At 41.1% G+C, this 23,550-nt stretch overlaps 1 protein-coding gene across 1 annotated transcript in view; it reads left to right on the top strand.

Annotated features, from left to right (window-relative positions):
* The window catches only part of RYR3 (ryanodine receptor 3), a 506,360-nt gene that overhangs the window by 469,415 nt on the left and 13,395 nt on the right, over window positions 1-23,550 (top strand). The window contains 13 exon segments of the mRNA XM_079126345.1: window positions 3,181-3,254; window positions 3,497-3,514; window positions 3,943-4,023; window positions 4,453-4,541; window positions 5,685-5,813; window positions 8,015-8,119; window positions 9,870-9,951; window positions 10,585-11,915; window positions 13,727-13,785; window positions 14,725-14,896; window positions 15,995-16,081; window positions 17,431-17,631; window positions 20,983-21,113. Of these exon segments, the coding sequence (XP_078982471.1) occupies window positions 3,181-3,254; window positions 3,497-3,514; window positions 3,943-4,023; window positions 4,453-4,541; window positions 5,685-5,813; window positions 8,015-8,119; window positions 9,870-9,951; window positions 10,585-11,915; window positions 13,727-13,785; window positions 14,725-14,896; window positions 15,995-16,081; window positions 17,431-17,631; window positions 20,983-21,113 (2,559 nt within the window).

The following is a 23,550-nucleotide window of genomic DNA, read 5'->3' as shown; positions in this document are numbered from 1 at the left end:
TGGTTCATTATTTGAGAGAAAGGGGGACAGATGCATAAAATTAACTGGCATGTCATGGAATTACTGAAAGAGGCCTCAGGAGTCACCTACTGTAGAAAGCTAAAAGGGTGGGTATTGTTCTCTAGCCTCCAGGGTTACATTCAAACAGCATTCAGAGGGGAAATGTAATCTTTCTTAGCCACAAACACACACTTCACCACTGCTGATGTTGTCCCCACCATCACCACCATGAACTGGGATTGAACCCAAAGCCCCTCTACCACTGAGCTATATCCCCAGCCCTTTTTACTTTTTGTTTTGAGACAGGATCTTGTGAAATTTCTGAGGCTGGCCTCAAACTTGTGATTCTCCTGCCTCAGCCTCTGAGTCACTAGGATTACAGGCATGCTCCACCACACCCAGCTGACATCTTTTCTCACCTTTCTTATAGCCTCTTTTGTCAGGTTGTTTTCCTAGGAGGCTCAGTATGCACCTTTAGTTTCTCCTCAAACATGTGTGCCCATAAAAGTCGAACCAAAAAAGAGTAGGGGAGAGGCGGAACGCCTCACTATGACTCAAGGCTGTTTTCATTAGACCCATTGGGCACCGTTAATCTTTAAGGATACTTTGAATATTTTGACACATTCATTTTGATGAGGTACGTCCTAGCGTAGGAACATTTCGACATAACCTAAAAACAAAGCATTGAAATGTCAGTTTATATTGCCAAGTTGTGTAAGCTGCCCCTCCTAGCTGAACCCTCTGACAAATAAATAATAAATAACCCAAAGTCATAAGGTGACCATTCTTGCTCATTTCAGAAATGAGCCACCAGCCCTTCCAAGAAAAGTACCAGTTTATTCTCTAAAATTCATATGTATTTCAAATAATCTGGAGCTCATTCTAAAAGAAATCAAAGTTATAATAATTTAGCTCATTTCCCTCCAAGCAATATGATTTAAAATGGAACATTATGTTTTCCACTTGAAAATTTGGAGGAAGAAAAGTCTATCTTTTGTGGACTTCATAATTTTGCTAACCTTATTTGATTAGGTAAATATTGTACCCTGAGGCAATAAGGGGCATATGTGAGCTGCAATGTGATCCCTTATTCTCAGTTCTATATTTTTTCTACCAACTATTAGTTTATTATCTCTCAGGAAAAGAAAATGTAATATTGCCAAGTCTGCTAACTGGGAGGAAAAGAGTACATGTGGACTCAGAAATGGCAAAAATCAAGGCAATTGCTCATGAAATTCCCCCATTAAATTTCTTAGAGGTCCCTCAGTATTCCATAGTACTTAATATTGCTAAATTTGTAATTTTTTCATAATGATGGGAGGGAGGGACAGGCAAGGTAAACTCAGTTGCCCATTGACTTCTAACACAGGTTTTAACATATTTCAATGGATTTTGGTGATTATAAAAATAATACATATTTTTAAAATATTTAAGTGGGAGATACATTAAAACATTCAGCACTGGTATTTAGGGATGGAGTGAAGATCAGAAACTGCATTGCACAGATTCAAAATCAAAACAACTGCTTCAAAGTGTTATGGGGTGCAACTTAACAGACCGATCACCACTGAGAAGTCCAAATTTGAGAGTCTTTATTAAGCTGGCCGGCTGACTGTCTCAACAATGCCCCAAAAAATGGCTTTTGGAAGAACAGTCCCGACCACAGGGTTGTAGGGGTTCTTATACCAAAAATCACATTAATCATAAGTGTCTGTTGCTATGATTCGAAATTACACATTAACATCATGAGATCATCAACAGAGGGGGAAGTGGGTCAAAATGATCCTTACCTAGGTACAAACTAAAGAATGGTTACTAACATCCACACAATCTCTGTTCACATGGTACATTGTTTAGGAGCAATAGGGATCAAAAGAGAGCAATGTTTTTTTACATAGGAATTATCATTCTGTATTATTAAACATGTCACACTAAGTAATTGTTGATGAGTACAGAGGCGGGGTGTTCCCATGGGAGAACCTTATTTCCTACATAACATGAAGTCTCAGAGCAAAATGGAGTCTGTTTAGTCATTTCCCTTATAGTCTGGCCTATAACGTTCTCATGGAGTCAGATCTGTTAGCCCATCACAAAAGCAACTGGGTCCAAATGTCCCGTTCCATGTTATCCTCCCCTGACACAAACCAAAATAGAAGGGTAGTTGTTAGTGATTGAGGAGGTTCTTTTTATAGTAGAATCTGGAGGGAAAATAACAAAGATAGCAATAGAAATTTCACTGTTTTCTGTTTAAAATGCACCTGTATTGCAGAACATGTGATTCTATAAAAAGAAAAAAAGAATGCCAGTATCTTTCCAGTCCACAATCATTTCCTTTGCCCAGGAGGAGGAGGAAGGCTAGGTTTTGCAGAGTCTTAATGGACTCAGTCATAAACTTCCCAAGAGTTAAAATCTTTTAAGACCTCGTGTTTTCCAAAACCTTTCAGGCTGGGAAAGGTTAGACTCGCTTGGTAAAATAGGAGCCCTACTTGGAAGTAATCTGATCATGCACTGCTCTTATTATCAAGCTTTACATTTGTTCATGGCTACATAAAATTTGGCTGTGGTGGTAACTGGGAGGTTGGAGAAAGTGGGAACACAAAGAAAGGCCAGCTTGTCAAGAGTTCAGGAACACCTTGGGACACCATTGCCTGGTAAAGCTTAATCTCAGCTGCTCTTGGCTCCTGAGGTATGTAGGGATCATCAAAGAATGTAACCATCAAAATCTGGACATGTATAGTGCTCTCCATCAGTACTCATCCTGATCTCTGGAAATCACAAGTCCGTGCGATCCTCAGAGAAAGAAGGAAAAGGAGGAAGATGAACATTAGAACAGCTTAACCTTTCCCTGAAGAGATCTCAGAAACAGATTAGTCCTTCCTTCTTTGGGAAGCCTTTCTGAACCTTCATCTATTAGAAAGGACACAGACTGGACCATGAGAGTTGCCCTGAGTGTGTATGACCATTCTGCATGCACGTGACAAGATCTGAGCCACAGCATCTGTAAACACTGCTTGGCATAAAGCCGAGAGACGGCTGGATTTTGAGCCACACCATAAAATGTTAGTCCATTTATGACAATAGAGGGACAGAATATTCTTAGTCAATAGAGACTCTGGCATTAGAAATCCATTTCCCCAGCATGCACAGCCCTGAACCTTGTTTTCTTTTGTCTGTTAAAAGTGTCCTTGATTTGAATGCATTTGAGAGGCAGAATAAAGCTGAAGGTCTGGGGATGGTTACTGAAGAGGGAACACGTAAGTAACTAAAGAATGTCAAGGTCTTTCTCTTCCTGATTAAAACTTTAACTCTTTCTGGTTAGAGTCCATTCTCATGGTTTCTGAATCTGCAAAGACTTGATATGTTGGAGCAAAACATCAGTCCTTTGATAAATCCAGCATCCAGGCTGGATGTGTTCATAGAGCCCGTTTTAAGTAAAGACAATTAATTGTGGTGTTGATGAGTTTCTTACTGTGTGTTCTCTTTTTCTTACCGCCAGTCATTGTTCGTGAGCGTGGTAAGTTTGAGTTTCTGGCCTGGGTTCCTGCCAAGTGTGTGAATCCTAAGAGATTTAATTTAATTGCCTCAGCACAGACACATCTTAGAGTTACTGGTTGCATGTCGAGTTTAACTCAGCAGTTTAAGGCTTAATTAAAGAAGTCTCTTCTTTCTGTAAAGCATGGGTTATGGACTGTGAACTATTTACTGCCATTGTTCTACTTGTTCTCATTACAACTGAGTCTTGGGGCTAAATAATTTACCTTTGTTGGACTCTGTGCTCTGCAGCCTCAGCTCCAGATTAACTGGGTTTCTCCCCATTCACCCAGCATTCCTTCCCCAAACCATTCCAACACAGCCCTTTGACATTTTTACAGTCATTTGCATTAGAAGGTGTTCCATGTTGAGAAGCCAAACAAATGCTCACCAGAATATTCTGTTTTCAAGGTGAAAAGGTACTCCAGAATGATGAATTCACAAGAGATCTCTTCAGATTCCTGCAGTTACTGTGTGAAGGACATAACAGTGGTAAGTAGAACACATTGCTTTGTCAAGGGAAAACATTCAGGTCACAGTTATGATTCAGTTTGGTGTATGCCATTTGAATCAACCAGTCATTAGCCCAAGGACATCTGTCAATCCATTCTTCCACAAGAAGCTCTACATAAAACCATTTCAACTTCATGGCTGATGCTATTTAGTGCCACCAAGGCTAAACTGCTTCCAGAATCTCTAGCCCTTTTCATTTGTCCCCTTAGGCCTCATTAAGTCTCATTTCAGTGTCGCCAGGTTGGGAGGACTCAAAGCAGAGCCCCGACCTGCAGGACCTGCTAACCTCGAATGTAGTCTCTTTTTGAGACTTTTCCCATGGTGTGCCTCTTCTGATCTCAGCCCAGGGCTTGCCTGGCTCCCTTCACATGATGGGGCCAGGCTCTGACCCAGCACTGGTGCTCTCAGACTTTCAGAACTTCCTGCGGACTCAGATGGGCAACACCACCACTGTGAATATCATCATCAGCACTGTGGATTACCTTCTGCGTCTGCAGGTGAGTGGGAGGGCCTTGGGCAATGGCACCTCTCACCTATACTTCCAAAAGGTTAGAGTGGCCCAGGATTCAGATGCTCTTCAACTTACGGTGGGATTATGTCCTGATAAACCCATCATAAGTGGCTGGGAGCTGAAGTTCACTGCTATAACCCAGCATCACAAGAGAATATAATACCATATACTGCTAGCCCAAGAAAAGAACAAAATTCAAAATATAGTTTCTACTGAATTCTTATTTCTTGCACATCTTTATAAAGTTGAAAAATTATGTCAGATCCTCGTAAGTTGGAGATTTTTCTGGATAGTCAAGCCCTAATAAGGAAGGCTTTGTAATCTGTGTTCACACACTTGTGGGAAGTCAGATGCTTAAAAAGTGTGTTTAATGACTGAAGCAATGGGAGGGGTCAAATATCAAATTATCTATTATAAAATGCTGGTTTACTTTAGTTTTACCAGTGAAAATGTAGGCACAATGCCCAATAGCTATAAAGCAACCTGTGAATGAGGAGAACAGATTATACTAGGAAGAAGAATTGAACAAGGTGATGGGATGAGTTTCCAAGTTGTCAAGTTGTTAGTGTTGAAAAGTCACTTGGCTTAATTGTTTTGAATAAAAATCCAAATTATATTGAGAAAATCTGCACAAATGTGAAGAAGATTTTCTTTGTAGATTCCTCATCCTGATTTTGCCACCTTTTGGGGACCTGTAACAATAGATTTAACTTCTCTATGTTCCAGTTTTCTCATCTATAAAATGTGTAGGACCTGCCTCATAGAGTGCTCAGAACCATATCTTGCATTAAAAATATTAACTATTATATTGTTTCTGTTACTTTGATTATTTGAATTATAGTCAATATTCTCTTTGGTGTACATTTCTCACTTTGATTAGATGGTCCCATATCATGGTCTCCCAGGTGCTAAAGGCTAACCTGTCTCCTAACTCTTTCTCTCTGGGGGAAATATTTATGCTTAAAAGACACTAGAGACCAGGTATCTCTGTCCTTCTTCACAGAGTCCTTGACTTCTGTCATAGCAAAGAGGTCATAGAGATGTAGGATTCTCTCATACTTCCACACATTGAATTCAGCTTCACTGACTGAAGTCTGAGAAATACTAAACTCTATTTGTTTGATTTTAGGAATCAATCAGTGATTTCTACTGGTACTATTCAGGGAAGGATATCATTGATGAATCTGGACAGCACAATTTTTCCAAAGCTCTGGCAGTCACCAAGCAAATTTTCAATTCTCTTACAGAGTATATTCAGGTATGTGCTCAGGAGTGCAGACTTGAAGACAAAGAGAATATTTTTATCATAACCATTTTCTATAGAATATCTGCAAGTAGACAGTGCACTGTGCACCCAGCCTTCACACTAACAGATTTCTTATCTAGAAGGAGGAACCCGTGGGACCTGTACTCTATGAGAGCTTGTGCTTTGTGCCCCCCAACACATACACTGGGACCTGTTGGTGGTATTGTCACCATATTTGCATTTATCTAGTTACATTTTACTTTCTCTATTAGACTAAAAACTTTTCATGGGTAGAATATTTCTTATTCAATTTAAAATTGTTCCTGTCCAGAACGATGTTTGACACATCAGTATCTGATGTTCAGGAAGCAAGGAGAGTGAAGTGGAGAGATTATTGATAGAGTGAGTGAATAAAAGACATACATGATATTATCTTAGGTAGAGATTAGAAACAATTCATGTGAACTCTGCTCATTTGTCAGAAGCACATAAACTATGTACAAAGGCAGTCTCATCTACACGTGATCTCGACACGTGTCATCTACATCTAGCTCTTTCTGTTGTCTCTGTTCATAACATTCTCCATTCGTTGCCTACAGTGGTCCATCTGCTGTGAAAAAGAACAGGGAATGTATTCAGGCATAATTTGCTACAAAATCAGTAGTCATCTCAGCCCTCTGTGAGATGAGATTTTTAAAAGCAGAATTAACATTACACTTTGTATTATCATAACCAAGAGACTCATAAGATCTTCATTCATTTATTCATTGAACAAAACATTTAGCTTATACTCTAGAGTAACTTACGAAAAGAGGTGAATTGCCTCTACCATTAAAGAGCTTACAGTGTAATTGAGAAAATGCATGTACATGAGGAAAACTATTTGACTCAAGATGATAATTTGTGAGTGAAACCGTTATATACACCATGCTTAGAAAACACATATGTGTGAGTTGAGAGGAAGGGAAAGTACTTGTGAGCTCCAGGGCTGAGAGTCTTCACAGGCACATAGGGACTGAGGATGGACACAGGGAAGGAGGTATATTCTAAGTTGGTCTTTCAGAAAAGCTACAGAGATAGGATTGTGCATGGCTTCATTAGGAATAATGTCAATAATCACATCAATCTTTCAGAAAGAGAAAAAGAAGGAAATGGGAATATTCCATCCCTTTTCTTGTGCCTTCATTTCTGATTTCATGTTCCACAGAACATGTAATACTGAAGGAGATCATTGAGCATATTTGACGAGGATTTGATATGATCTGAGCAGAACCCATCCTAATCTTCAGCATTTCCCCTGAAGCATTTAACTGAAAAGAAGCAGCTCATTTTTGTGAATGTGAATTTCCATCAACAACCAGTTTTGTTCCAAAAGGAGTGTAGTGGCTTCTAGGGATTAGAACCTGGTCGTACACAAACTGGATGTTTAAATAAACTTATGTGATTTGAGGATGCAGACAATATTTCTCCTGCTCATCTCTTTGAGAATCCTGCCAAGATTTTTCCAGAACTTGAGACAGCACTTGTGTCATTTTTAGAACTTTCTTTTTGAAGAATGATTTGGCAATTGGTTAAAAAGGGTAGAAAAAATAGACTATAAGGAAGAGTCAAGAAGAAACAGAGTTGGTTCAATATTGATCTCCAAAAATAGGAAAGTGATTAACACAGAAAGTGCAAACTGGTAATTAAGTCATCCCTCTCCATTTGTCTTTCAGAAAAGATATTTTAAAGATGGTATTATAACCTGAAGTTTAGGTTAATGATAAAATCCTGGAGGTGGTCGATTATTACAGAATTTTTTAATTCAACAGATAGTCCTGATGTCATAGCATTTATGTGTAACTTTGTCTGATAACAGTGGGTGGGCAAGGAACTGGTTTTCAAACTGTGCTCCACAACACCCCCTGAGTTCCTCAGAAGGCCTCTCAGGAGAAGGGGTGGGTATGACCAGGAGTGCCCTTTGCTCTACTTCAACCACAGCAAAATAGTCACTGGACTGTGAAATCCTTGATTTTTTTTTTCCCTAAATATAATACCCTACAATTGGGAAGGGAGGGAAAAGTGACATCTTGGGGAAAATATTGAGCTATAAAATATGAGTCTTTGGGACAATGCTATCTGCTCATAACAGTAGGTGTCAAATACCCTACTAGGGCAAGTTTCAGAGCAACTTGTGATGCTAAAGTGAAATATGGGTGTCCTCCTCTCCACAGGGCCCCTGCATCGGGAACCAGCAGAGCCTGGCTCACAGCCGGCTGTGGGATGCAGTGGTTGGCTTCCTCCATGTGTTTGCTAACATGCAGATGAAACTCTCTCAGGTACTGTGGCCTGTTCCCCGCACATTTCATTGGTGTGAAATTCTAAACAAATCCTCATCCCTTGGTTTTTCCATTATGGATGTAGTTGCTTGATCAAAGGCTAGGAAAGCCATGTAGATTAGGTCTCATTTTTAAAACTGAAAGCCAAACTGGGAGACAGGAATAAATGCCTTCGGAGGGGCTGTAGGGGGATCTCATATGAGCTTGTGCATGAATGCAGCTTCCTTCCCTGTGTCCCACCAACCTGATCTTTTTGTAATTGCCTCAACACTTGCTTTCTGTGGTGCTAATCCGTTTTGCTTCCTTGTCACTGTTTTGTCAGTTTATAAACACTATCAGCCTTGTCTGATCTGTCAGATGTTGCATGTCTCTGTAATCCACATAGCCCTTCTCTCTCACCCGTGCTTCCCCCCTCCCATCTCTGCCTCTCCTTCTCACTCCCCATCTCTCTGGCAAGACGAATCAGAATCACTCAGAGCATTTATTATGGCCAAATAAATGTAGCATATATAGTAGTTGATCACTTCTCTCCATGGCAACACATGAGGAAGAACCTCAGGATGTGTTTCAAGCTGATTAGAGTAACATTTGCAGCATTAATTTAAATAACATGTATCTAAAATTCTCAAGGCTGTCACATCTGCCTCCTCTCTTCTGGAATGTGCTATTTAACCCTTTCATTTTTCCCCTTTTGACTCTGGCCTTATGGGAGGAGAGAGTTCTTGGGAGGGCTACAAATTTGGCAGTACTCCATCCACTTCTTTTTAACTGGGGCAGTGTGGTGTAGAGACTCCAGAGACAGGAGTCCTGGCCTAGTCACCACCTCCTTTTGGAAAGTCACTTCCTTTTTCGTTTTTGTTTCATAATCTATAAAATATTTAGTTAGAATGAATGATCTCTGTGGTCTCTTCTCAGATCTAACATATCTCATATGGTATTTTCTATGTAACTATGACACACACTGTAGATAAGGGAAATTTCCTCAGAAGTTTGAAGGGCTAGGCAAATTGCTGTGTCTTTCAGAGGTAGGCTCTTAAATAAATATGACCCAGAAAACATATTTTAATTTCACCCTCAGATCACTCTTCCAAGGATCATTTCCTAATTTTAATTTCATTCTCAGATTAGATCTAAGGATCATTTTCTTCTATAACATAGGATATAAAGTACAGAGCTCACTTAATTTCTGCATTGCTGAAATTAAGACCAAACAGGCTGGTATCAAAACCATCTGGAGGAATAACCTCAATCATATATCATTTCAAGGAACCAGTGACACCCAGATCACCACCAACCAGCATCAGGATAATCTAAATTAAACCAGAAGGAAAGAAAAACCCATTGGGTGGCTATAACCTTGATACCATCATTTGATTACAATAGTATTTCCATAAAACCGATAGTAATTTTCCAGCATTGAAAATGACAATGTGAGCTACTAGAGAAACCTCAAGGCTCTCTGGTGGATTGAGTTGTTCAGTAGTTTTGGACAACACTTTGCGTATCTGCCACATTGTACTAATAAAAGGAGGAATGTAAAGGACGCTGATGGACGAGTCCTGCTACAGTGAGTCTCCTGTCGCCTCCGACCGTGGAGGATAAGGCATCCTCGTTCGCAGTGAGAAGGGAACTCACTCCTGACCTGATGCTGTCTTTACCTGACCTTTCCAGAGCAGGCTCTTCTTGCTCACTGCCTGGTACTTTGCTGAGGGATCAGATAGCTCAGGGGTATCTCCTGTTTCTGTTCTAGGATTCCAGTCAGATCGAGCTGCTGAAGGAACTCTTGGATCTCCTTCAGGACATGGTGGTGATGCTTCTGTCCCTCCTGGAAGGTTGGGCTGTTTGGTATAACTAGGCATTCACACAACTGTAATTGCCTGAGCACTAACCTGACTAATCACTCAGATGATCCTTCTGGCAGGTCACTGATGCTGTATGACATTGATTAGAATGCTAGATTTTCAGAGAGAAAAAAATGAGTGAGGGGCACATGGTCTGATGGACAAAGCCTGAAGCCGACTCATTTTACATCAATAGGAAAGCCAGAATGAACTGGGGAAAACCTCCAAGCTTTGCTCTTCCCTATCCTCTCCCTTTCCCCATTGCTTTTCAGTACATCTGGCTGCCAGTGTGTATGCCAGCCATCCAGGGGGGCACCCTCAAAGGCCTAAGGGGATAGGAGGGATACCACATAGCCCTGTGTATCCCCAGTATTCTGATAATGAAACCACTCTCTGGGCCCTAGGTCACAAAAAAGGTCATGGCCCTCTATTTCTTCTCCCTCGGCTCCTAGTGGCATAGTCTTTATGGCTTGCTGCTCCCTCCTACCCATTTCCAAATCATCACGGTCAGAGAAGAGCTGCCTAATTTGGCACATAAGTCCTCTAAAAGTAGCTACCTGACCAGTTATATAATGGTGCCGGTTTATTTATATATTTGTATGTCTTTTTGAACCCACCTCACAGGGAATGTGGTAAATGGAACTATTGGCAAGCAGATGGTTGACACACTGGTAGAGTCATCTACTAATGTAGAAATGATCTTGAAATTCTTTGACATGTTCTTGAAACTTAAAGACTTAACCAGCTCAGACACCTTCAAAGAATATGACCCAGATGGTAAAGGGATTATCTCCAAAAAAGAATTCCAGAAGGCCATGGAAGGGCAAAAGCAATATACCCAGTCAGAGATTGACTTTCTCCTTTCATGTGCAGAAGCTGACGAGAATGACATGTTTAACTACATTGATTTTGTAGACCGGTTCCATGAGCCGGCCAAGGACATTGGGTTTAATGTGGCAGTGTTATTGACAAATCTTTCTGAACACATGCCAAATGATTCTCGCCTGAAGTGTCTGTTGGACCCAGCAGAAAGTGTGCTAAATTACTTTGAGCCATACCTAGGACGGATCGAGATCATGGGTGGGGCCAAGAAAATTGAGCGTGTTTATTTCGAGATCAGCGAATCTAGTCGAACTCAGTGGGAGAAGCCTCAGGTGAAAGAATCTAAGCGACAGTTCATTTTTGACGTTGTCAATGAAGGCGGGGAGCAAGAAAAGATGGAGTTATTTGTGAACTTCTGTGAGGATACAATCTTTGAAATGCAGTTAGCATCTCAGATCTCTGAATCTGATTCAGCTGACAGGCCAGAAGAGGAGGCGGAGGAAGATGAAGATTCTCCTTATGTGTTAGAAATCGAGGGTGAGGAGGAGGAAGACAAGTCTTTTGAGTCTGCCTCTGCATTTGCCATGGCCTGTTCCTCAGCCAAGAGAAATGTTGCCAACTTTCTGAAGAGAGCAACCCTGAAGAACCTCAGGAAGCAGTACAGAAACGTGAAAAAGATGTCTGCAAAGGAGCTAGTGAAGGTGTTCTTCTCTTTTTTCTGGATGTTGTTCGTGGGATTCTTCCAGCTGTTCTTCACCATATTGGGAGGAATCTTTCAGATACTCTGGAACACAGTATTTGGAGGGGGCCTAGTAGAAGGGGCAAAGAACATCAGAGTGACCAAGATCCTGGGTGACATGCCAGACCCAACTCAATTTGGTATCCATGATGATGCTGTGGAAGCTGAGAGGGCAGAAGTGACTGAGCCGGGTATCCCGATTGAACTAGTACACTTTGTCAAGGGCGAGAAGGGAAATGCAGACATCATGTCAGACCTCTTTGGATTGCACCCAAAGAAAGAAGGTGGCTTAAAGCATGGGCCTGAAGTGGGTTTGGGGGACCTCTCTGAAATTATTGGCAAGGATGAACCCCCAACATTAGAGAGTACCGTACGGAAGAAAAGAAAAGCACAGGTGAGCATAATCTGTTTCTATCCTCTTTATCCCCAGAAAGACTCATGACCTCATCTTGCAGTCAGTACTGACACTGTTTGCCCAGGAACCAACATTGCATTAGACACGGGCTCTGCTACAATTACCCTGAGCTTATAATTCTAATTCTTCAGCATCTGGGGATATCAAGACTTAGCTGTGGTTTCAGTGTTTAGTGGCTGGATGGACTTGAGATTTATATGGTAGAGTTCCAACATGATGGTCTGAGCCTTCACCTGGCTTCAGACTGTTGTTCAAAGGTGCACAGTTTCATTCAGTGAATGGAAAGCATAGAAAACCAAGTACAGTGTAGGAGAAGACTTGTCTTCTGTGACAATACTTCTGCAGTGTCTTCAAAAGTCTATATGATATCATATGACTTAGCATAGCCTCCCAGTGAAGTTGGCAGCACTGAGAACCCATCTATCCGTGTGATGCAGCACTGTCCAGTCACCCAAGCCATTCGGCCAGACGTGGATAAGATGGCAGAGACCACTGACCGTGGGAGATTCTGGGTGTCCCCCTCTTTTGCATCATCCAACACATAGTGTTATTTCAGCATCAAAGAGAGTAGAAAGTGTGAAGAGATCAGAGCCCAAAGACTACTTTTATTCATTCGTTTCATTATTATTTATTGAAAATTTAATATGCACTTATCACTCTTTCAGGCTCCAACAACATATTGGTAAATGAAAAGTGCATTGTCTCTGTGATGTAGTGGAAAAGACGAACATTGGACAAGTCATTGTAAGCATGAAGCCTGCTAGGAAGGAGAAATGTCAGGAGATGGAGATGTGTAGGAAAAAGCACTGACCTGGTGTGGACAGTTGGGATGGAGGCATCAGAATCATAGGAATTCACTCACTCTGCTTTGCTCCCTTATGAAGCTTATAATATAAAACGGTTTGAAACATAATAGGAACTCATTCAGGGACCCTATGTGCCAGGCTGTGTTCTAGGATATGGGGATACATTGAGAAGCATTTTTGCCTTCATGGAGCTTAAGCTTCTAGTGGAAGAAGAAAATAGATAAACAAGAATTACCATTTTTAATGCATAAATGAACAAGCTAGCATGTTATAGAGTGACTGAGCCCACTATAAAAGGGGTAGCCAAGGAAGCTTCTGAAAGGGGGTCGTCTGAGTCAAGTCCTGAAGGATGGCAGGCACATGGGAAGCCAGGGCAGCCATACTCCAAGCAGAGTATATGACTGGTGCCAAGGCTCAAGTGCACAGAAGTATCTGGAATGTTCCAGGAAAGGAAGGAAGTCAAGATTTGGATTTAGGAAACAGATCAATTGGTCCAAGATCAGGATAGGAAGAAAGACCAGGCCTGCTTGACTTTATTCTAAGTACAGTGGTCATCAGTCAGAGGGACTGGGGTAGTGATGAGAGGACTGAGCACAAGACTGGAAGTCTGTCAGATGGAAGCAGGCTCTGAATTAGACTTGGCTTGATTGATTCCCATATGTCTTACCCCATGGGGCAGCAGGACTGCTGCCAAGAGACCCTCACAAGGTCTGAGCACAAACTTCCTGCTTGAGTTTATTAAATAATACAAGGACACTTGAGGTTTAAAGTTTGAAATCTTTTTTTATTTTTTATTTTTGGCATCTCTCCAGAGTAGTTTGATATATAGCTCAATATATATTATATTCTGTGATCCTGAGAGAAGCTGAAACATAAAGAGAAAAAGACTCTGGGACTTGTAACAAAGAAGAAAATGGCCAATGACATGGATCATCATGAACTTACTTCTTGAGGAGCCCTTGATTGATTGTTATTTTTATCTAGGCAGCAGAGATGAAAGCAGCACATGAAGCTGAAGGAAAAGTAGAATCTGAGAAGGCAGAGTAAGTTCTCAGTAGCATGGACTGCTCTTATTGCTATGGCAGATAGTTCCCTTTTTCTATTTTTTTCCTCTACATGTTTTTATTGGTGCATTACACTTGTACATAATGGTGGGATTTGTTGTCACATATTAGTACATGCACACCATATAACAATATAATTTGGCCAATATCACTCCCAGCATTTCCCCGTCCCTCGCCTTTCCCTCCTCCGTTCCCTTTCCTCTGTTTTACTGATCTCCCTTTGCTTTCCACACTATCACTTCCCACCTTTCTCCACCTTTCTTTTCCTTGTGACAGACAGTTCTTGCTAGCATCTACTGTTGTATTGCTGTGGTAAATAGAAAACCTGATTTCTATTAATACAAGCAATAGATAGTCTCTAAGCTCTGGCTTATTTCTTTTCACCTCAGCTCTACAATAAGTACACACATTCTGTCTATCTTATTAACTTTATAGTTCTAACACTGGGGTTTCACTGTTTTACCAAACATATTAACAAACCCGAATACTTAGTAACTTCATATAATATAGAGAATGATAATATTTAATATTTATTTGAATACCTATATGTCAGGCTTATGCCAAGCTTTTTTATGCAATATTTCATTTAATTCCTACCACAATCTTAGAGTAGTAGGCACTATGGCTAACTCTCAAGATGGATTTAAAAAGAAAGGGAAATTTTTCTGAAGGGGAAAAAATTGTTAAACCTATTTTCAGAAGAAGAGTTTATCACTGATGTGACCACGGATCATCCAAATGGCCACACTCATTAAATATAAATCCGATGGCAGCCACGGTGAGCTGATAAAGACCTGAGGTCTCCAGCCCCGAGGAGCAATTCTGTCTCCCACCTCTCAACCCAATTTCTCTCTAGTCTCTTTCTGGACTAGACCTACTTCCCTCCTCCCCAACTGAGTGGGTTTCTCATCCCTGCAGCGTGGAAGATGGAGAAAAGGAGGACAAAGCCAAAGAGGAGACACAAGCTGAGGACCTGTGGGCAGAAGTGACAAAGAAGAAGAAGCGACGACGTGGTCAGAAGGTTGAGAAACCCGAAGCCCTCATGGCCAACTTCTTTAAAGGGCTGGAAATCTACCAGACCAAGTTACTGGTAAGCTCCAGCCCCAGGCCCCTTCCTGGTGGAGGGGTCAGCCCCAGGCAGACCTGAGAGCTGCTAATATTCCACCATTTAGATGGTTACGCCTCCTCTCCTTTCTCATTCCTGTTCTTTTCCTCTTCTCGCTTATCTACCTGTTCCTTTTGAGTTGCAGGAAAAGAAAAAAAAGAGTTATCTGGAAAAAGCCACAGCCTTCCACACCTCTGTCCAGCCATGGGATGTCCCCTGACCTATTTTCCCCCCAGGAAAGTGTGAACAACTCTTTATAGCTGGTCTTCTATGTCCAGCTAGCTCATCCTGGTCTAAAAGTTCAGAAGTAGTTTGATCATTTGGAATTCAGAAAGAAGTTTCCTATGTTGGGTGAAGTTCCCACACTGGTCCCCAAATCTTTACTCTTCTACATGCAGTCAAACCTCAATGCAGCTTGTAATGTTCTTTCTCTGATAAGTTGTCCACTGAGGTACAGTTGCTGGTGGCCAGGACTACACTGTTAGTGAGGTCCCCTCACAGAGAGACTAGAACCTTCCCCTCCCTAGCAGCTGCCACTCCAGGCCTCAAGTGTTAACTTTTCTGGGGAAAGGTGGCAGTGAGATTGGAATAATGCCTGTGAAGGAGGTTCCTGGGGCTGTCGCTTACAAAGGCACAAGGACTCTGGACCACAGTCTGACTGCACTCAGTGGGTGGAGGGAGTTGCAGGGGTCTTCTGTGGACCTGGATCATTCATAATTTCCAAATCAACTTCTTCCTTCATGGAGTGATCGTGAAAACACATTCAGCACTTGCATAGCTGGTAATCCTCTGCTGTGGCTTGTTAGGCATTTGGTCCCTTGAGGGATGAGCCAGGGCAGGGTTCTTTTGAACATTATTCTAAGGAATTTTTTTCAACCGATATTTCAGTTTCCCAAATAATTCATGCCACTAATAAGAAGCTCGGGATTGCTCTAAAAGAGTAGTAACAAGATTACCCTAAAAGAGTGGTAACCACAGAGGTCTTACCCATATAAACAAACCAGAGCAGATCTCTTGTGTGAGACAGAGAAGTTCTCTTTGACCCCAGAGCTCTTCTACTTCTGCCTGTCCTTCTCTTTGCAGCACTACCTGGCCAGGAATTTCTACAACCTGAGGTTCCTTGCTCTGTTTGTAGCCTTCGCTATCAACTTCATCCTGCTTTTTTATAAGGTGATACTTCATTCAGGGATTACTTGCTAAATATGTTACAAACTAAATGTACTGTGTATGGGGGGACTATAACAGAACTCATGCTCTTGAGTATAACAAAGATTCTAATATCTGAGGGAATTTCCAAGACACTGACTTCTAAGAAGTGCACACTCTAGCAGTGGGAAGAATAGACTGCTGTCAAGGGGGGGCAAGTCGGGACTATTTCCATAGTTCAGGCTTGTTTTAGTCACTGTTTAACTTCAATCTTCAAATGTTCATTGAGCACAACTATGTGCTAGACCCTATATTAGGAACTATGGGGTATTTAAAAATTTAATAACAAGTACAGTTCTTTCCTTGATAAATAAGATAATAAAGCCATTAGAGTTGACCCATATCTTAGAACCATTATGAAAGAATTAGTAGGAGTTGGAAAGAAAGGTACCAGTCAAGATAAATGAAGATTTTGAACATTGTTGAGTAGGTCTTGCATATTGTAGGCATGTGATAATTATTAAGGAAATGAATTCATGATCCCAGATTCTTGGTATAGTCCACAACTGGTTTTTCTATCTCTTGCCTATCTCCTTTCCTATTTAAAACCACCAATCTAATTTTCATGAAACACTGTTTTATCCACATGAACCTTCTACTTGACAAGTTAATGGCTTTCTGTTGCCCATAGAAGGAAAACAGGAGTCTATTTCAGGCTGTGTAGCTTCGTTTTAGCATACTGAGGTTGAGGTGACTCCTGGTGGCCATACAGGTAGAAATAGCCCAGCAGTCAGAGCCAACAGGGCAGAAACCTCAGAGGTGTAAATATGAGAGTCAGCTCTGTAAGAGTGTCTACTGAAGGGGCTGGAGCTGTGGCTCAGTGGTAGAGCATTTGCCTGGCATGTGTGAGGCCCTGGGTTCGATACTCAGCCCCACATATAAATTAAAAAAAAAAAAAAAAAAAAAGAGTGTCCACTGAAGCCATGGATGTAAACAGAATTGCAGAAAATGTGTACGTACACATAAGCATGTGCACATGCATGCTTGTGCTCACATGTGTTGACTTCTCAGGCCACAGCATTTCAAAGATGGCACAGGAGTATAGTGGATATAGGAAAAAGGTTCCTAATTTTATTTATTTATATATTTGCTTTCTTTTTTAAGAAATAGTTTTTGTCTCTTTTTAATTTTTATTTGCAGTTTTGGGATACTGGGAGATTCCTAACAATAAGTTATCTAAAAGCCTCATTTATTCAGCAAGTAATATTGAGTCAGCACTATTGGTACAATATATACTAATGATATATTGTGGGGAGAGACTGGTGGCTGAGGCGTCTTCTGATGTTTATAAGTGAGCATGTGTCTTGGGCCAGGTCACTGAAGAACCATTAGAGGAAGAAACCGAGGATGTGGCAAACCTGTGGAATTCCTTTAATGATGAGGAAGAGGAAGAAGCCATGGTATTCTTTGTCCTGCAGGAGAGCACTGGGTATATGGCACCAACACTGCGGGCCCTGGCCGTTGTCCATACCATCATCTCTCTCGTCTGCGTAGTGGGTTATTACTGCCTGAAGGTGAGCTGCCCGCTACTCTGAGTCTAATACGACTCGCTGAGGAAGAAGTGTCATTTCTGAGTCCAGCTGGCCTTTTGTCCTCTAAGACTTTGCTAATGGAGCTTCAGCTCATGCAGCTTCAGCTTTGGCATCACTGGGTAGCTACAAAGAACCACAGAATCATAGGCCCCACCCTAGGCCTTTTAAATCAGAATCAATCAGAATTTACCAGTGTTTTGCATGCACACCCAAGTTTGAAAAGCTTGCGCGAGATCTTAGTTTCCATCCCTAGTACAACAATACACTAATTAATTAAAAATAAAAATATCTTCTCATTAGGTTACAACCTAATTCAAGATATGAGAAGAAACCTCATTGATGTGCTACTGTTTTAGTTATCATCTATTGCTACATAACAAACCACCCCAAAACTTGGTGGTTTAAAGAACAACCATTTTCTCTCTCCTGACTTGTGGACTGACTGGGCACATTGGGGCCATTCCTCTGCTCCATATGAAGGGGTTGAATCTGCAGCCATCTGGAAGCTCATCTGTGTGAGAATGGCTAAGATGGCACGCTGCTGCCTGGTACCTTGGCAGGGGAACAACTGCAAGGCTGGGCTCTGCTAATGTAGCCAGAGCCTCTCTCCCACCCTGGGAGACTCAGGGTATCCCCCTCCATGTGGTTTCTTCACGTGATCTCTCCAGAAGGATAGCTAGACTTCTTGAGTGTATAGCTTAGGGTTTCCAAAGAGAGCATAAAAGTGGAAGCGTTAGCCATTATTTGGGTTTAGGCCCAGATGTAGCTCAGTGCTAGTGTCGTTTCCATCATATTCTCTTGGATAAAGCAAGTCACGTGGCCATCCCAGATTCACTGTTGCATGGGGTGGGTACACTAGGGCATGAACACCAGGAGCCAGAGTTCTGGGGCCATCCTTAGACACTCCTACAGTTACACCAACCTTCAGTCATCCAGTTTTTGGTGTTCTGAATTCACTGCTATTCCACCACAGCATGACTTTTTTTCTGCTTACATTTCTCATGACTTTAGTCTCATTACATTTTTCTTAAGTAGTAAGTCTCCTTGGTTATACACCAAGCCATCTTCTTCCTCGGAAGAGTTCAGAAAATTTATTCCTGTCCTCGAGGCCCTTTCTTCCCCTGGTAAACTATAGTATCATGTTGGAAATCCAGCTACCCTGCTGCAAAGTCAATGCCCAGGACCACACTAAGGATGCCACCGTATCTGTGGAAGCAGGGGCTCTGAAGTCAGGTTGCCTGGCTGGGACTCACAGCTCTGCCAGTTAACGACCCCAGTCCTCTGTTTCCTCCTCTGAACAATGAGTATTATAAGACCACTAAAGTTCTGAGGGATTAAGCGAACTGATATGTGAAAGAGTGATCACAACACTAGATGTGTTAGCTCCTGTTCGGTGGTTTGAAATCTAGAGCTCAGCTTGTTGGATGGTGTGCAGATACACTGGTGACTAACAGAAGGTCTACTTTGCAAGGGTACACACACTCCTAGAAGACTGGAAGGAAATACGTGCAGTTATTTCAAAGCAGATGTTAGAATAGGGGTCACTTTTCTCCTGTCCTATACAACCATTAACTAACAGTCCTCATTGGCTCCCCACGGATACCACTAGCATCCTCAGAATGTCCTATCACTAGCCTTTGCCACCTCCCTATCGTTAGTCTTCATTCCTCAGTGTCCTCTGTCATTTTTAAAAAGGCACAAAGCAAGAGTTAACTCTCTATAAATTGTTATGTAAATTTTGTCCTTTTGTTTTGAAAATAAAGGAGCAATGTGGGGCACCTGCAGGAGTTTAGAGAATTCTTGAAAGTAAGTTCTGAGACTAAGTTCTCAGGGTTGTCACTAGGTAACCAGTGGTGTCCCCAAATGCTTGAGAAGTCCTGGCTCTGTATGAATTTTTTCCTGCTAGAGCATCTCTGATTATTTTGACTTCTCGTTTCTTTTCCGCAGTATTCTCTGACCTCTCTAACTCTGTCCCACATTTGAAGCTATTTGATGTGTGCTCTGTTAAGGCCAGTGAATTACTCTCCTATCTCTTTTAGTTTCCCCTTGGTGGTAGGACTTTATAGCCATGCTACAATATCTAGTCTAAAATTAAAGTTATAAATATGGTATTACCCCTTATCCATGGTTTCAGTTATCCCCAGTCAACTGTGATCCAAAAATATCAAATGGAAAATTCCAGAAGTAACCAACTCATAAGTTTCAAACTGCATACCATTCTGAGTAGTATGATGAAATCTCACATAATCCCTCTGTGTCCCATCTGAAATATGAATCATCCCTTTGTCCTGTGTGTGTCACCAGTAACTCTCTCAATGATCAGATTGACTCTCAAGGCATCACAGTGCATATGTTCAAATAACCCTTGTTTTACTTAATATTGACCCTGTAATGCAAGAGTAAAGATGCTGGCAATTCAGTTATAGCAAAAGGAAGTCATGAAGTTTTTATTTTAAGTAAAAAGGCGACAGTTCTCAATAGGAAAAGAAAAATAAAATGCTGAGGTTGCTAAGATCTAAAGTAAGATCAAATCCTCTATTCATTAAATCGTGAAGAAGGTAAAAGAAATGTTTTTATTGTATATCAAACTGCAAAAATTATAGCCACAGTGTGATAAGTACTTTAGTTAAAATAGAAAGGTATTAAATTTGTGTTTGTACATATAGGAATAGACATAGTATATATAGAGTTTGGTTCTATCTGTGGTTTCATGCATTCCCTGGGGGTCTTAGAATGTATCCCTTGCAGACAAAGAGGTCTGTGGGGAGCGATAGGAAGAAACAAGAGTGCTACTACCTGGCAGGAGCTCTTTATGGAAAGAAAACTTCAATACCAAAGACCACATAGAGGCCTCTTAATACTCTCTTCTAACTACCAAACTGTTTTGTGAACTTCAAAGCCATGAGATGAATATGACCCTAGTCATTGAAGAGGGTTGGAATGCATCAAAATATATCTGTGGCTGACCAATCTATTCTAGAATAGTCTGCTGTCCTTTCTAAGTTGTGGTTTGATTCCAAGTCTAGGAGTCTTAGCTGTGGGACTCATCTAAAAATGGCCTCCTCCCTAGGATGGGCAGAGGTGCCCAGTTTGTATTAATATCAGTTATTTAACTGAAACCACCTTACAGAGTGGCCCAAATTAGGTCAGCTTTTGGAGAGGCAGGTATAGTAGTGAAAGGAGTGAGGAGATGTGACTTTTGTCAAGGTACCCTAAGAATCCCAATATAAGGAGATTAGTGCTCTGAAGTTGGAAGGTTCATTTGTGATGAACGTCTGGGAGCAGGTGCTTTAATCACAAAACCTTCTCTACTGACTGTCTACCCACTCCTAGGTCCCTTTGGTGGTATTCAAAAGGGAAAAAGAAATCGCCAGGAAGCTGGAGTTTGATGGTTTGTATATCACTGAACAACCATCTGAAGATGACATCAAGGGGCAGTGGGACCGCTTGGTAATCAACACACCGTAAGTGTCCTTCCACTTTCAGCCCCAAAGCAACATGAATCTCTTGTAAATCTAACACTGCACCAACCTTGGAGACTGATTAATATAAGCCTTCCTTTGGTATCTGGGACTTTTCTCCCTTGCCTGTTCAAAAAAGTAGCCTGGTGCCCCTCAAACACTTATATATATATCTCTGTAAATTTAATGGATGATAGAAGATATTATCAGGAGGTACTGAGCTGGTTTGATTAATACCAGATAATCCAGTATATTAAACTAGGTTTCCATAGTTGAGTCATATACTTCCAGGACTTGAAAAGGGATCTGGAGATCCAGCTGATTGGCTTCTCCAGAGCCCCCTATGGCACAGCTGTCCTGTGATGTATCATCTCTCAAATCCTCTCTTTAAACTGACAGCCGTTTGGTAATAAACTTTCTCCCAACATAGTGTTGAGAGGCAGTTACATGGGCGGTTCAAACAGGGCCATCTGGGGAGGGATGTTAAGGCTTGTGGAGGTGAGCAGACAGGTGAGGCACCACATGAGCCCTGCAACTTAGAGGACTGTGAGCTTGGGCAAAGTAATCAACCTTCTAAACCTCAGTTTCCTCTTCAGTAATAGAGGGCTGAGTAAACCAGCTCCTATAGTCCTGGAAGGATTAAAGAATGCATGTCAAAGCTTGGTACAGGCATCAAGCTGTTACTCATTCCCTTTCCTCCAAGCTGTTCAAAAAATAGCCATCAAAGCCAGGCGCAGTGGTGCACGCCTGTAATCCCAGTGACTCGGGAGGCAGGAGGATCTTGAGTTCAAAGCCAGCCCAGCAACCGCAAGGTGCTAAGCAACTCAGTGAGACCCTGTCTCTAAATAAACACTAAATAGGGCTAGGGATGTGGCTCAGTGGTTGAGTGCCCCCAAGTACAAAAAAACAAAAAGCCATCACAATTAGCAAATGGCATCTCTCTAATGCCAATACATTCACTTCAGAGTTGCAAGATAAATTATTGTTGTAAACAGAGGTGACTGTTGGATCTCAGCCCAGCCAAATAAGAGATTTAAGATATGCTTATTTGGAAACAATAACCCTGACTCCAGGGGAAGGAAACTGCATATCTAAAAACAATCAAGCAAACTTAGAGGCAGGTCTCTAAGGGTAAAACTGTGTGTTTGTTTCACTGAACAGTCTCTACGAAGGGAAGGCTTTTTTTTTTTTTAGAAAAATTTAAAAAGTGAGTAATGCAAATCTGAAGTCTGTTCCTGCCTGCAGTTCCTTTCCAGTCTCCTAAGAAAAACCACTGTTATTTCTGATCCTTTGTCATTGCATTTCAGAAGTGTTGGATATTATTACTCAATTTTTTAGTAAGCTTGCTGTAATTCTTAGTAATGTGTAAGTCTGTGGTACAAGGTGATATGACCTGAATGTCTCAGTAAAATGGCAGTCCAGTTTTTGAAATTTTAATGAGACAAGTATACCAAAATATCCCAAAAACTTTTTTTTTTTAAATTTCGAGGGGCTTAAGTACCCAGAATAATGCATAATGCTTTAAAATTTTTAGAGTGACCTCTCATTTTTCTACAAAAATGTCATAGTACATGACACTTTTTAATTTGTTTTAAAATTATATTTCACGGAGAACGTTTTTTCAAATAATTTTTATATACTCATTTGTGGGGTACAGTGTTATAATTTGATACATGTATACAATGTATAAAGAATTAGCATTCCTTCAAACTCTTCCCTAGTTCTTTTGAAATGTGTAGTTGTTTACTAAGTTTACCCTATTGTGCTATATAACATCAGTACCATTGCCCTACACCCCAGCTGCATTTTGTTATACATTATCCACCCTGGGCTTGCTTGCTTTATTTTTTATATTAAACCCATATATAAGAACATGTAGAGAAGATTTTTTCTCCCACTTTATAGGCTCTCTTTCACATTGTTGATTGTATCCTTTGCTGAGAAAAAGTGTTTTAGTTTGAATTCATCCCACTTATTGATCCTTGCTTTAATTTCTTGTGCTTTGGGAGTCTTCTTAAGGAAGTCTGATTCTAAGCCAACATGATGAAGATTAGGGTCTACTTTTTCTTCTATTTGGTGCAGGTCTCTGGTCTAATTCCTAAGTCCTTGATCTATTTTGAGTTTAGTTTTGTGCAGGGTGAGAGATAGGGGTTTCATTTCACTTTATTTCATGGATTTCCAGTTTTCCCAGCACTATTTGTTGAACAGGCTATCTTTTCTCTATTGTATGTTTTTGGCTCCTTTGTCTAGTATGAATGAGGTAACTATTTTTGTGGGTTTATCTCTGTCTTCTATTCTGTACCCTTGATCTGCCTATCTATTTTGGTGCCAATACCATGCCATTTTTGTTACTGTTGTTCTGTAGTATAGTTTAAGGTCTGGTATTGTGATACCTCCTGCTTCAATCTTTCTGCTCAGGATTGTTTTGGCTATTCAAGGT

The sequence above is a fragment of the Sciurus vulgaris genome (genome assembly GCF_902686455.1).
Source record: "Sciurus vulgaris genome assembly, chromosome: 2".
Classification (NCBI taxonomy): Eukaryota; Metazoa; Chordata; class Mammalia; order Rodentia; family Sciuridae; genus Sciurus; species Sciurus vulgaris.
Note: the sequence above shows the minus strand (reverse complement) of the source record. Positions and strands in the feature narration are given on the sequence as shown.